Source organism: Solanum pennellii, chromosome 10 (assembly GCF_001406875.1).
Source record: "Solanum pennellii chromosome 10, SPENNV200".
In the NCBI taxonomy this organism is placed as follows: Eukaryota; Viridiplantae; Streptophyta; class Magnoliopsida; order Solanales; family Solanaceae; genus Solanum; species Solanum pennellii.
In genome coordinates this window covers 15,363,270-15,375,954 of record NC_028646.1, presented here as the reverse complement: position 1 = coordinate 15,375,954, position 12,685 = coordinate 15,363,270, and the positions used below count along the sequence as shown (strand labels likewise).

At 39.7% G+C, this 12,685-nt stretch overlaps 1 protein-coding gene across 1 annotated transcript; it reads left to right on the top strand.

Annotated features, from left to right (window-relative positions):
* Positions 1-10,614: 10,614 nt before the first annotated feature.
* Positions 10,615-11,776, top strand: LOC107001107. The gene is made up of 3 exons (XM_015199276.1): positions 10,615-10,874; positions 10,976-11,137; positions 11,254-11,776. The coding sequence occupies exons 1-3, from the start codon at positions 10,615-10,617 to the stop codon at positions 11,774-11,776; spliced, it is 945 nt and encodes a 314-aa protein (XP_015054762.1).
* The last annotated feature ends 909 nt before the right edge of the window (positions 11,777-12,685 follow it).

Genomic DNA, 12,685 nt, shown 5'->3' with positions numbered 1-12,685 from the left:
GTCTGTGACGGTCCGTCGTGCCCACGACGGTCCGTCCTGCCCACGACGGTCCGTCCTGCCATTCCGTTACGAAGTTCAGCGAGTCGATTTCAGTACCCAAATTTCAGAATTCTAAGTATTTTGGAACGAGATCCCCTCGACGGCCCGTCGTGCCCATGACGGTCCGTCGTGGGTTCCGTCAAGTCAGACAGTTTTTCCAGAATAAAATCTGCTGCTCAGAACGACTAAACAGGTCGTTACAATGTTTTAACTACATCTTAGTATGAGTTATTTCTTAAAATCATTCCTGTAAGGATTGTTCTGCGGACTGCCCTGTTAGTTGTTGAAATGTGTCCTTTTAGTATCATGTGAAATCCTTTACGTAAATGTCATAAGTGTCTATAACGATTTCTTCGTGATTGTAAGCATATTATGGTTATTAAATCCAAATACCTTTCCCCTTTGCTTGATAAAATTATTACAGAGGGCTCAATCCTAATTGTTATTTTTCTTTTATTGTTAGTTGAAATATTAGCACTATTTATCTCTTTTGACCCACTTAATAAATTTGCATTCGACATTAATGTGGTATGTATGACTAGAGAAGTGGGTTATCTTCGAATTTATAAGAAGCGGCTTATATTTAAATAAATAAAAAAATTTTGATGCATCTTGACAGCGCTTCAATTAAACACCTGTTATTTGATCAAGTGAAGTAGCCTTGTAATTGAGTTGATCGTCTCATATTTGATCCTCATTATTTATCTATTCCTTATACCTCGAATCATTTAAATCATGTGAAAATGAGGCTACATTAGACATTTATGTAGGATAAACTTTAGTTGAAAATAATAATTATAATACTAAATAATAATAATAAGATTGGGATAATACTACTTCTTCTTTTCTGTTTTTGGCCTCCCAATTATTCCTTGCACTTATATTTTTTTTATTTATTATTTTTTATTTCTTTGGGGGAAGGCTTAGCCATTAAATGTTAAACTTCTTTTAAGGTGCATGATAGTTTGTGACCGATTTTTTATCGTGAATATGTGGCTTGAATAAGTTAATGCTAATTCCATCCCTTTCTTTGGATGTGACACTCCTTCGAGTCTTTCCGGACTCCACATCTCTCGCATTTTCTAAAATGGGTCATAGATGGCCCATTCGTACATTCCTGGAATCGGACTACCCTCTGAAATCTAAGAGCAAATTCCATAATTTGATGTACAGGCCAGAGTTGAATATTTTGACCAAGAAGTCCTTTTATATTTTTTTTAGTATGTTGTATTTTATTAATGTCGGGCCTAAGCCCTTGTTTTTTGGTGTTATTACTTTACTAGAATATAGGACACGTACAAATCAGGTTCCCAAAAGTTTCAACACAAAATGTGTCCAAACACCGGTCCAAGCGGACATAATTCGGATTTAAACCCAACTCTCTCTCTCTCTCCCTTTTACTTTACCGTATTTATTTCATGCTAATATCTGTCGCTAGTTTTAAGGTTAGAAGATTCAAATTCCAGCAAAACGCCATAATGTTTTATCGACTTAAAATTGAATCAAGTCTAAATTGTTTTAAAATAATAAATTTTACAAGTTAGATGTTTCTTTTAGATAAAAAGCTAAGAAATTCACTTTCAAACAAACTCTATATAATTTTCTATCTTAAAATTAAAGTAGATCATTTTAGCCAAATAAGTTAGTTGCTGGAAAACCACATTAGTGGGCATTTTAGGTGCCTTAAACACCTTCCTAAAATATTAATGAGAATCTCCGAACCTTAAAAAAGTTTTCGATAGATTTACTGTTTAATCTTTTGAAAATAAAGGTTTCTTGGTTTTCTTAAAATCAAGTGGCGACTCTAAAAAAGTCAAAAACATATAAAAATATTCTTTCCGAAAAATGTATAACAGGAATGACGACTCTGCTGGGGAATTGGAGGAATCTAACCTTAAAATTAAATTTATATGGCTACGTGAAATAATTGTTTTCTTATTTCTTTGTCGTATTATTAAAACTGTTGCACTATCATGGAATTTTTCCGCCAAACAGCAAATAGTTGCATTAGGATAAAGGAAGTTATGTGGCTTACCACGACTTCTTTTACAAAACAAACAAGTCTTTCTTTGGAAGTAACAAATGAATAGTTGGCTTGTAGTCATCCTACGTCGTTTGTTAGCTTCACCCCATCGTCTATCCGACTCGGGTAATAGTTACTTTTGAAACAATTCTAGTCAACTTAAGATAGAGCGAAACCAAAATTGAATCTAAGAATTAGCCTAAGATGACTTAATAACCAAGGTGTATTAAGTACATTGACTGAAACCGCCAAAATCATGTACAAGGTCTCCGACCTCACGATATATCATTTTGCTTGACATTTGAATGATGTACATGTGGAAACCAAATGTGGGGTGGGTAAACTTAATTGGGTTTTGTTTTGTACGTATGAATCACTTTCCAAGATCAACATGGTCGTAGAAGCACCGTCTCTACTCAAAATATGGTAAAACAACCTTGACAGAGATCACAAAAGAACCCTCAACAAGTATGTGGGCGCCATGACCAAATTAATCAACATGAATGGTTGGCCTGATCTAATCAAAGTCCTCACTGGTTTTTGGGACAATGAGAAAATGGTATTCCGATTCGAAACTGTTGAAATCACCTCGACAATCGAGGAACTCCGGGACTGCATTGACACAATGGGTACAAGGCTAGAAATAAGAGTGAGAAAACAATAAGATATATTAATCCCTAATAAACCTACAAACGAGAATATCACACACTGGTTCGGGTTAGGAAGGGATTACGCTTACTGGTGCCAAGAATCTAGCTTATCATTCAAGGATCTCTACGTGAGATTCGGACAGGTGAGCTTTTATGCAAATTATAACCAAGAGTTAAAAATTACCTATAGAGAATGGAACGAGATCCGACCTTTGGTATTTGCCGTCGCATTATTGGGAACAATGGTCTTTCCACACAGCCTGAGCTTGAGTATCAACACTCGAGTGATAATGCTTGCATACACTTTATTCAATGGGTTCAAGAATCAACGACAAGTAAAGTATTATCCCGTTTCTGCGGTCATACTATCAGACATGTATCGAGCCTTAGGATAGTGCAAAGAGGGACATTGGTACTTCCAAGGATGCAACCTTCTCCTTCAATGGTGGATTTTGAGTCATCTAGCAAAAGGGCATGGGACTCAGGAATTGTATACCCTGGACAATAAGAACACTCTCATAGATTTGAACGATATGTTGTTTTGGGCAAATCTGGAGAATCGAAGGACTAGAGAAAGATGGGCTCATATTTTTTCCGAGGTAAGAGAAGAGTATTACAATGGTTGATCGATCGCTTCATCTCAAGGGAGGTCGTTGAGGGGGCCGCAGACAACTCGTACTTCCACTACCAGGTATTCGGGGAATCCGTCCTTACGCACCATACGAGTCCTACGACAGTTTGGGAGGAGGCAAACCACACCTCGAGAGGCATACTATAACGTTTATATGTATGATATTGGGGATGACAGAGTGGATGACGCTTTTGAACTGCTGAGGGATGGAAAGGGCCAAGCGAGTGAAGAAAGACATCATTGCTCCTGAACGATTTGACGCTAGGTATGATGAAACTTATAAGGATTGGCTGAAAAAGAATATACAAAGTATCTCCTCTCTTGTCCCGAACAATTGTACAGCGTGGAAGACAAAGAGGCCAAAGCAGTGATTGAATTAAGGGAGGCAAAGCGGGAAGCCCGAGAAATGTACGCCAAGTTCATTGAAAATCAAGATGCTCTTGAAGACAATTCAGGAATTTGAAAGTCTAAGACGCGTTTTTGATGATTTGACTCATGGGTCATAGAGAAGATAGAGGGCATGTAATACGAGGATTGGGAAGAAAAAGGACGCGTTAGCGAGGGTTACCTATTGATACTGTGATGCATGTTTTAGCATTACAAGACTCAGGAAAGCAGCAGAGGATCAGGGCCATAATGGACAACATAGTGGACTTCGCCCCTACGTGGGTTTTTCTATATGTATTTTTGTTATTTCCGTACATTTAAATAGTCCCTGCGCGGGTCTGTCGCTTTTGTATTTTGTTATTTATTTTCTTATTTATTTCCCCTTGTGAACATTATCTATTCATTTGTGAAATTTGTTTGGGGTACTTAACTGGTTCATTTCCTTCATTTCCACACGTATATCATTCAAATGCGCTAGGCTTACCCTTGGCACATAAGGGTCCCCTATATGTTTAGGATGATATATATGTGTTTTTAACTGTTTCTGTGATATGTTGCTTTGAATGAGGACATTGCGAACCCACTCCCTGTCATAAATTTCAAGAAATATACAATAGTCACTATTACAAAATGTCCGACCAAATTGGAGAACATTGAAGAAAGTTATGAGAAAGCGGTCGCCCGCAAACCTTCTCTCAAAGGACGTCTGGCAAAAGGGGAACAGAAAATCACTCTTGAAGCATATCCACAAGAACGACGAACAAGGATAGAAGCCATCTCGTGCGCCCTTATTTTCGAGTATAATTGAGCCAGACGTATGTTGAGGCCCATCGAAAGAGCATCTTCCCAAGTAGGATCAGAGGATCTCCTCAAGACCTGTGAGTGTCATCCCAATCAGAAAGGGCACACGATAGAGGAGTGCATAGAGTTTAAGAATGTGGTTCGTCGTTTGTTCGATATGGACAATACTGCGAACAGTTGGGGTGAAGGCGTCATCATTGCATGTGATGAACCGCGGCTCGACATACCAAACACTGAGAGGACTATATTATATCATTGCTCATTCACGCCTTTCAAGAAAACAATGTTGGAGGTCTATTCGGAATTGGTTCAAAATGGAGTATTCACCCCTTTCTATAAGGATGTGGACATGTTAAATTCCCTTTGGTTCAAAGTTTGAAAACAATAGCCCTATCACAATGGCGCAGACCATAGCATTGAAAAATGTCTTACATTTCGCCACAACATGGAATATCTCATCATTATAGGAAATATTCATGTCGAGTCTGTTCCCCGTGACTGATTCTACAACAAGAAGAAGAGCGAATGAGATGGGCCACAATTTATCTTTTAAAAGCTTTGTTGTTATTTTTCAACTTCCTTATAATTGTAATGAATGAATGAATGAAAAACAAGTATTTCCTTTACACGAACTACGTAGGGCCTGAATTCTACTTGAGAGATACGTAGACAGCCTTTCAAGGCCCGGCCCCTATCTTTTAAATTTTTCAGTCTCCCCCTTTCATTCTACAAGGAAATACGGGACTCAGATCAACGGAAGAAGACCCTAGCTCAACGTGATTTAACCTTTTTGAGATAGTGTCAAACTAAAACAAGAAAACTTTTGCTTGTCCTAAAAATTGATTTCCCTTTACTCTTGGGTAAGAATATCCTCAAACAAAGAAACTTTTTGTGTTTTTATTCTCTCTATGTGATATATTGCATTGCGTATTCGGAACTCAAACTAACATATTTGCCTTTAAGTTGCTTTCCTCCACAGGTACTTACAAACTGGTCTGTGTCGATTAAACTGGCTCACCATCCTAACTTGACAAGATCTAAAGGGCCTGTAGATTGCTTTCCCGACCAAAGTTCAGACAAAGGAAAAACAGTAATGGGGGACATCAACGATGAAATTAGTCTTACTGACGTTGTGGTTGCTCAATCCACCATAGCAGATCAAAATGAGCTTATTATACAGTTAATCCAATAGATCGCTGAGATGAGAGTGGAGATGCAAAGGAGACAAGATCTACCTCCACCAGGTTTTACTGCCAACGCTGCTGCTGATGGGAGACCTCCACTCTACTTCTTTTCTTGAAACATGGATCCAGCTCTGATTCCGCCGTCTACTCCTGCTCAAAAGCACTTAGTAATAGACTTGACTACACAAAATCCTCAGTATGCCTCTGCATCCTACCAAACTCCACCCCCTCCTCAAGACAACCATTCCCAAATACCACCTCCTCCCCAAAATAGCCATCACAAATCGCTCCACCACAACAAAACCGGAATCAAAACCAAAACCAAAGCGCATTCCACCTCGAAATTTTTCACCACCACCAAAACAAAAATACTAATCCCCAAACCTATTCGCAAAATTACCAAACAAACCAGAATGCCCAAAGTTCCGTTGTAGCTCCACCGCTACCCAAAAAAACCACCTTTCGAATTCCCGTCCCTGATGAGCAAGATGTGAACGGTTTCGAGCTTGACCATTATGAGGAGCAGGAAAGAGAGTGGAAGGCAAAGGAAGAGGCCACAAAGATAGACATAAAGGAGGAGATCCGAAAAGCAATGAAGGAATTTCAATGCATTCCCGACGTCGCCGGTTTGAACTACAAAGACTTATGCATTCATCCAAATCTGGACCTCCTAGAAGGGTTCAAGATGCCAAATTTTGATTTTTTTGGAGGAACGGGAAATCCTTTAGCTCATTTAAGGGCATACTGTGACCAACTCATAGGATTTGGTAGAGATGAAGTTGTAATAATGCGGATCTTTATCCAAAGTTTGAGTGGGGAAGCTTTGGGATGGTTTACATGTCACCAGACCAGACAGTGGCCCAACTGGAACTCTTTGGCTAAGGATTTCGTCGAAGGTTCGTTTACAATGTAGAGATCGTCCCTGATCGTTATTCCTTATAAAAGATGAAAGAAAAGTCCAACAATAGCTACAGAGAGTTTTCGTATAGATGGCGAAAGGAAGCAGCTAGAGTGCAGCCTCCTATGTACGAAAAACAAAGATTTGAAGTGTTTGTGCGGATGCAAGAGCCTAAATACTATGATAGAATCACGTTGCTCGTTCGAGCAAATGTTGCTGAGATAGTCAAGGTTGGAAAGACTATCGAGGATGGGTGAAAATCGGGAAGATAGCCTGTGTTGCTGTGTTGTCCGGATCATCTGGTTTATTGAAGAAAAAAAGGGAAGACATTTCTGCTATCTCTTATGAGGGGAGGAAGACCCCTAGAAGACTATCATCCTACCAAAGTCGTCCTCGACCTTCCCAGAATTCTTATCAGGCATGCTTTGCACAAGATAGTTATCCAAATAGTCCTCCTCCCATCTATCAAAATGCTACCTCCACATACCAAAATGCCCCCCTCTAAATTACCAAAATCTATCTCCTGTTTACCAAAATTCTCCCCCACTTTACAAAAATCCATCCCCTATTTACCAAATGGTTGCTCATCACTATGCCAATGTGCAGTCAAACTATAGAGCACCTCCCCCAGTATACAAAGATCCAGTATAACAAAATACCCCCATGAACTACCAAGCTCCATCACCAAATTACCAAACAAATCCTTATCCATAAACCAAACTCCCCGTCCAAATATCCGGAATTATCAACAGATGCCTCCTCCCCAACAAGGAAACTATGATCCACCTCGACCCTGATTCGAGAAGAAGCCCCCCCCTCCCAAAAGCTTTATCGCGCTAGTTGAAAGTCGAACAAAGCTGTACGAGCGACTAGCTGCGGCTGGATACATTCACCCGATGGGGCCCAAGCCGGTGGATACTAGTTCCAAATTCTACACACTCGATCAAAGGTGTACGTATCACTCAAACAACATTTGACATGATACTGAGGATTGTATCAACCTCAAGCACAAGATTCAAGATCTGATCGACCAAGAAGTGACATCTCTTCAAACAAATGCACCCAATGTCAACACCAATCCTTTTCTGAATAATGGATGAGTCAATATCAACATGATAGAGATGGATGATGACTGGTGCGTGACTAAGGTGATAACTCTAACTGTCCATTATGAGTTAGAAAGGGCTGTGGCCTCACTGAGCGTTGAAGAGAAAAAGGAGTTCGTGATCTTGACACCCGCAAAGGCTGTTTCCTTGGTGCCATTAAAAACTGCTTCTAGGCCAAAGTTTGTGCTTGAAACCGCTGTCGCTAAGGGTATGGCCCGATCTGGGAGGTGTTATACTCCCGAAGAGTTGGATCTTGGAGGGCAGAAGAAGGATCAAGGAAAGAGGCCGATAAGCAAAGGTGAAGCTGAAGAATTCTGGAGAAAGATGCAGCCAAAAGACTACTCGATTGTTAAACATTTGTGTGGGCTCTGTTGATGAGATTCCAGCTGCACAGGCAGGCCTTGATGAAGGCTCTTGATGACATATATGTGCCGATGGGCACAAATATTGATAATGTAGCGACTATGATCAATAAAGTTATCTAAGGGCATTAGATTAGTTTCTTTGAGGAAGAGTTGCCCTTTGAAGGGAGATCGCACAACAAGGCGTTACATGTCACTGTCATATGCTGTGAAAGGGTCATAAACCGTGTCCTGGTAGATGATCGGCCTGGTCTCAACATTTGCCTGCTATCGATTCTGAGGCAGTTCAAGTTTGATTTCGGGAAGCTGGAACAAAACAAAGTCAATGTAAAAGCCTTAAATGGAGTACAAAGAGACACATTGGGAGCAGTGAATTTGGTCATCCAAATGGGTCCGGTGGAGTTCAGTGCACAGTTTCGGGTGTTAGACATTGACACCAATTATAACCTTCTTCTAGGAAAGCCTTTCGTCCACATGGATGGAGCTTTGTCTTCTACTCTTCACCATATGATGAAGCTCGTTTGGAAGGACCAAGAACTAGTTATTTACGGTGAAGGGAGCCATTCTGGCATTAAGGAGCCAATTATTGATGAAGTTTCGCGAGACACTAATTTCTATACGGTGGAGCTGGTATATGCCATCGGTGAGGATTTGGCTCTACAACCTCCTATGCCTTCTTTGTACAAAATGATCCCACTGTGATGCTGCAGAATGGGTTCGAGCCAAGTTTTGGATTGGGAAGGAATTCTTAAGGAATTATTGAGCCTATTCAAGTTCCTGTCAAAGAAGCGTGGTATGGTTTGGGGTACGTCCCTGCAGATGATAAAGTGAAGATGAAGAAGAGCGGTGATCAAGCATTGGCTAGGCCGATCCCTCACCTGTACGAATCATTTCCAATCCGTGAGTATGCTGATCATGATGGCCTCGAGAAAGGAATCTGCAAACTTTTCGAAGATATCGATGTTGTCATAGAGGACGAGGTCGAGCTAGTTGGTATCCGCGATACTGAGCCTAGAGATCAGTGCAGAACTGAACTTCTACACCATTCCTTATTCTCCGATCATTTTGGTAGAAGGACATTATTTATGCATGTTTTGAAAATCGGTGGCACTCCGGAAGAGGCCCGAGACACACCATTTTGTTTTTTGCTTTAAGTTGCTTGAATTTTAAAATCCCCCCCGTGATGTTTAAAAAGGCAACATGGCCCTTTGCCATGGCTAAATTTTGCATTGTTTTCCAATTTAAATGAAAGTCTCTTTTGTTGAAACTTGTTTATTTACTTAACTCGTTATTCAAACAACTAATCGGAGTTCCGAGATCTCCTCGTAAGGCTTGTTGGAAAACCCATTGTCTGACTTGATTAATTGCCCTTTGCTGTTCTACTATATTTTACTTTCCTAACTTTGTCTGTTTATGATTTCAGTAATATTAATTTTAAACCTGCCAATGTCATGTCATGTCACGAGCTGAACCAACAAAATAAGGCAGGTGATGACGAGGGTGAAGAATACGAAGAGGAAAATGAAGTACCGGAATGTGTCGCTGAGCAATTTTGACAATTTGAAAATCAACATAAGCCAAATTTGGAAGAAATAGAAACTGCAAATATGGGAGACCAAGAATGTGTCAAAGAGGTCAAAATAAGTGTCCACTTGAAAAAAGCTCAAAGAAAGGATCTGATTCATTTGCTTACTGAATACATTGATGTTTTCGTTTCGGAAGTCAGCTACATGCTAGAGCTGATTACTGATATGGTGTCTCACAAGTTTCCAATTAATCTGGGGTTCAGTCTAGTAAAACAGAAGGCTCAAAAGTTTAAGCCCGAGTTAAGTTTAGAGATTAAAGAAGAAATTACCAAACAGGTCGAGTCTCGATTGGTGGAAGTGATGCAATACCCGACTTGGTTGGCCAATGTTGTTCCAGTCGCCAAAAAAGATGGGAAGATCAGAATATGTGTTGAATACAGAGAATCAACAAAGCAAGTCCAAAGGATAATTTTTCGTTGCTGAAGATTCACATTCTGATCGATAATTGTGCTAAGCATGAAATGTAGTCATTTGTGGATTGTCACGCAGGTTATCATCAGATCCTGATGGACAAAGAAGATGATGAAAAGACAATTTTTATAACGCCTTGGGGTGTGTATCATTACAGGGTGATGCCATTTGGTCTCAAAAATACTGGTGCTACTTATATGAGAGTTATGACGACCATATTTCATGAAATGATTCATAAGGAGATTGAGGTGTATGTATACGACGTAATAATCAAGTCCCGTAAGATTTTGAACCACTTGACGCATTTAAAGAAGTTCTTAGACCGTTTGCGTCGGTATAATTTGAAATTAAATCCTACCAAATGTGCTTTTGGGGTGCAAGCCTGCAAGTTGTTTGGATTTATAGTCAGCAGAAGGGGTATTGAGCTCGACCCTTCCAAGATTAAAGGAATTCAAGAGTTACCTCCTCCGAAAACAAATAAGGAAGTGATGAGTTTCTTGGGGAGGTTGACCTTTCAGTTCATAGATCAATCCACCATGGTGTGTAAGCCTATCTTCAAGCTGTTGAACAAAGACGCTTTGACAAAGTGGACTAAAGAATGTCAGACTTCTTTTGACGCTATCAAGAACTATTTGTCCAATTCACCGGTGTTGGTTCCTCCGCGCGAAGGAAGTCCATTGTTTCTATATTTGTCTGTTTCAGACAACACATTTGGATGCATAATTGTTCAGCATGACGTGACAGGGAAGAAAGAGCGAGCGATTTATTATATAAGCAAGAAGTTCACTCCTTACAAGTACCATTATACTCTTCTTGAAGAACATGTTTTGCTTTGACTTGAATCGCCCAAAAATTGAGGCATTATTTGTCTTCTTATACTACATATCTCATTTCTAGAATGGACCCACTGAAGTATATTTTCAAGAAGGCAATGCCGATTGGAAAATTAGCTAAGTGGCAAATGCTTTTGAGTGAATTTGATATTGTGTATGTGACCGAGGAGGCGATAAAAGCACAAGCCTTGGCTGATCATCTTGTAGAAAACCCTGTCGATGAAGAGTATGAATCGCTTAAGACCTATTTTCACGATGAAGAAGTATCGTTTGTGGGTGAAGATATTTATGAAATATATTCTTGATGGAGATCATTCATTGATGGAGCGGCAAATCACCAAGGAAAAAGTATCTAGCAGTCTTAGTGTCAGAATCCGGTCAGCACTATCCTATGGCAGTTAAGATCCAGTTAAATTGCATGAACAACATGGCTGAATATGAAGCTTGTATTCTCGGTTTGAAAATGGCCATTAACATGAATGTTCACGAGCTATTGGTTATTGGAGATTCAGATTTGTTGATTCATCAGGTTCAGGGAGAATGGGCCGTGAAGAACTCAAAGATCATGCCATATCTGCAATATATACAAAAGTTGTGCAGAAGATTCTTTAAGATTGAGTTAAGACATACTCCCAGAAAACAGAATGAGTTGGCTGATGCTCTTACCACCATTTCCTCAATGATTAAGCATCCAGATACTAATTATATTGATCCTTTGGATATAGAGCTGAGAGAACATCTGGTCTATTGTTCGTACGTTGAAGCAGAACCAGACGGTTTGCCATGGTATTTTGATATAAAAAAGTATTTGGAGTCTGGGATTTATCCTGAAGATGTCACATCCAACCAGAAAAAGTCGATATGACGTATGGCCGTCAACTTCTTTCTGATTGGAGAAGTACTTTATAGGAGGACTCCAGATTTAGGTCTTCTCAAATGTGTCGATGGTGCGAAGCTTATCGAACAGATACATGCTGGAGTTTGCGGTATGCACATGAATGGACTCACTTTGGCAAGGAAGATCCTTCAAGCCGGTTATTTATGGATGACTATGGAACATGATTGTTGCAAGTTTGTTCATAAATGTAAAAATGTCAAGTGCATTATGATTTGATCCGAGTACCCCCTCACTAACTAAATGCTATGAGTTCACCTTGGCCGTTTGTAGCTTGGGTATGGATGTCATCGGTACGATAGAGCCAACCGCTTCTAACAGGCAAAAATTTAATTTGGTTTCTATTGACTACTTTACCAAGTGGGTGGAAGCAGCTTCGTACAAGTCGGTAACCAAGAAAGTTGTAGCTGATTTTGTTCATAACAATATGATATGCAGGTTCGGAGTATCAAAATCCATCATTACTGATAATGGTACAAATCTCAACAGTCATTAAATGGGAGATATTTGTGAAAAATTTACAATCACTCATCAAAACTCAACCGCTTATCGTCCCCAAATTAATGGAGCTGTAGAGACTGCCAATAAAAATATGAAGAATATTCTTAGGAAAATGATTGACAATCACCAAGGTTTACATGAGATGTTGTTGTACGCTTTATTGGGTTATCGAACGACTGTTAGAACAATGATTGGAGCCACTCCATACTTGCTAATGCATGGTACAAAAGCTGTCTACCTGCTTAAGTTGAGATACCGTCCCTAAGAATCATCCAAGAAGATGATCTGAGTAATGCCGAATGGGTCTATAATTGGATTGATCAATTAATATTGATTGACGAAAAGTGCCATTTGTCATGGTCAACTATATCGATAGAG

What these genes read in the sequence shown, in the direction of transcription:
- LOC107001107 (XM_015199276.1), top strand. Translation starts at nt 10,615, where the DNA reads ATGGTGTGTAAGCCTATCTTCAAGCTGTTGAACAAAGACGCTTTGACA. An exon ending in AAGAAGTTCACTCCTTACAA is followed by an intron (nt 10,875 to 10,975) that starts GTACCATTATAC and finishes TCTCATTTCTAG; the next exon opens with AATGGACCCACTGAAGTATA. An exon ending in GAAAACCCTGTCGATGAAGA is followed by an intron (nt 11,138 to 11,253) that starts GTATGAATCGCT and finishes CAAATCACCAAG; the next exon opens with GAAAAAGTATCTAGCAGTCT.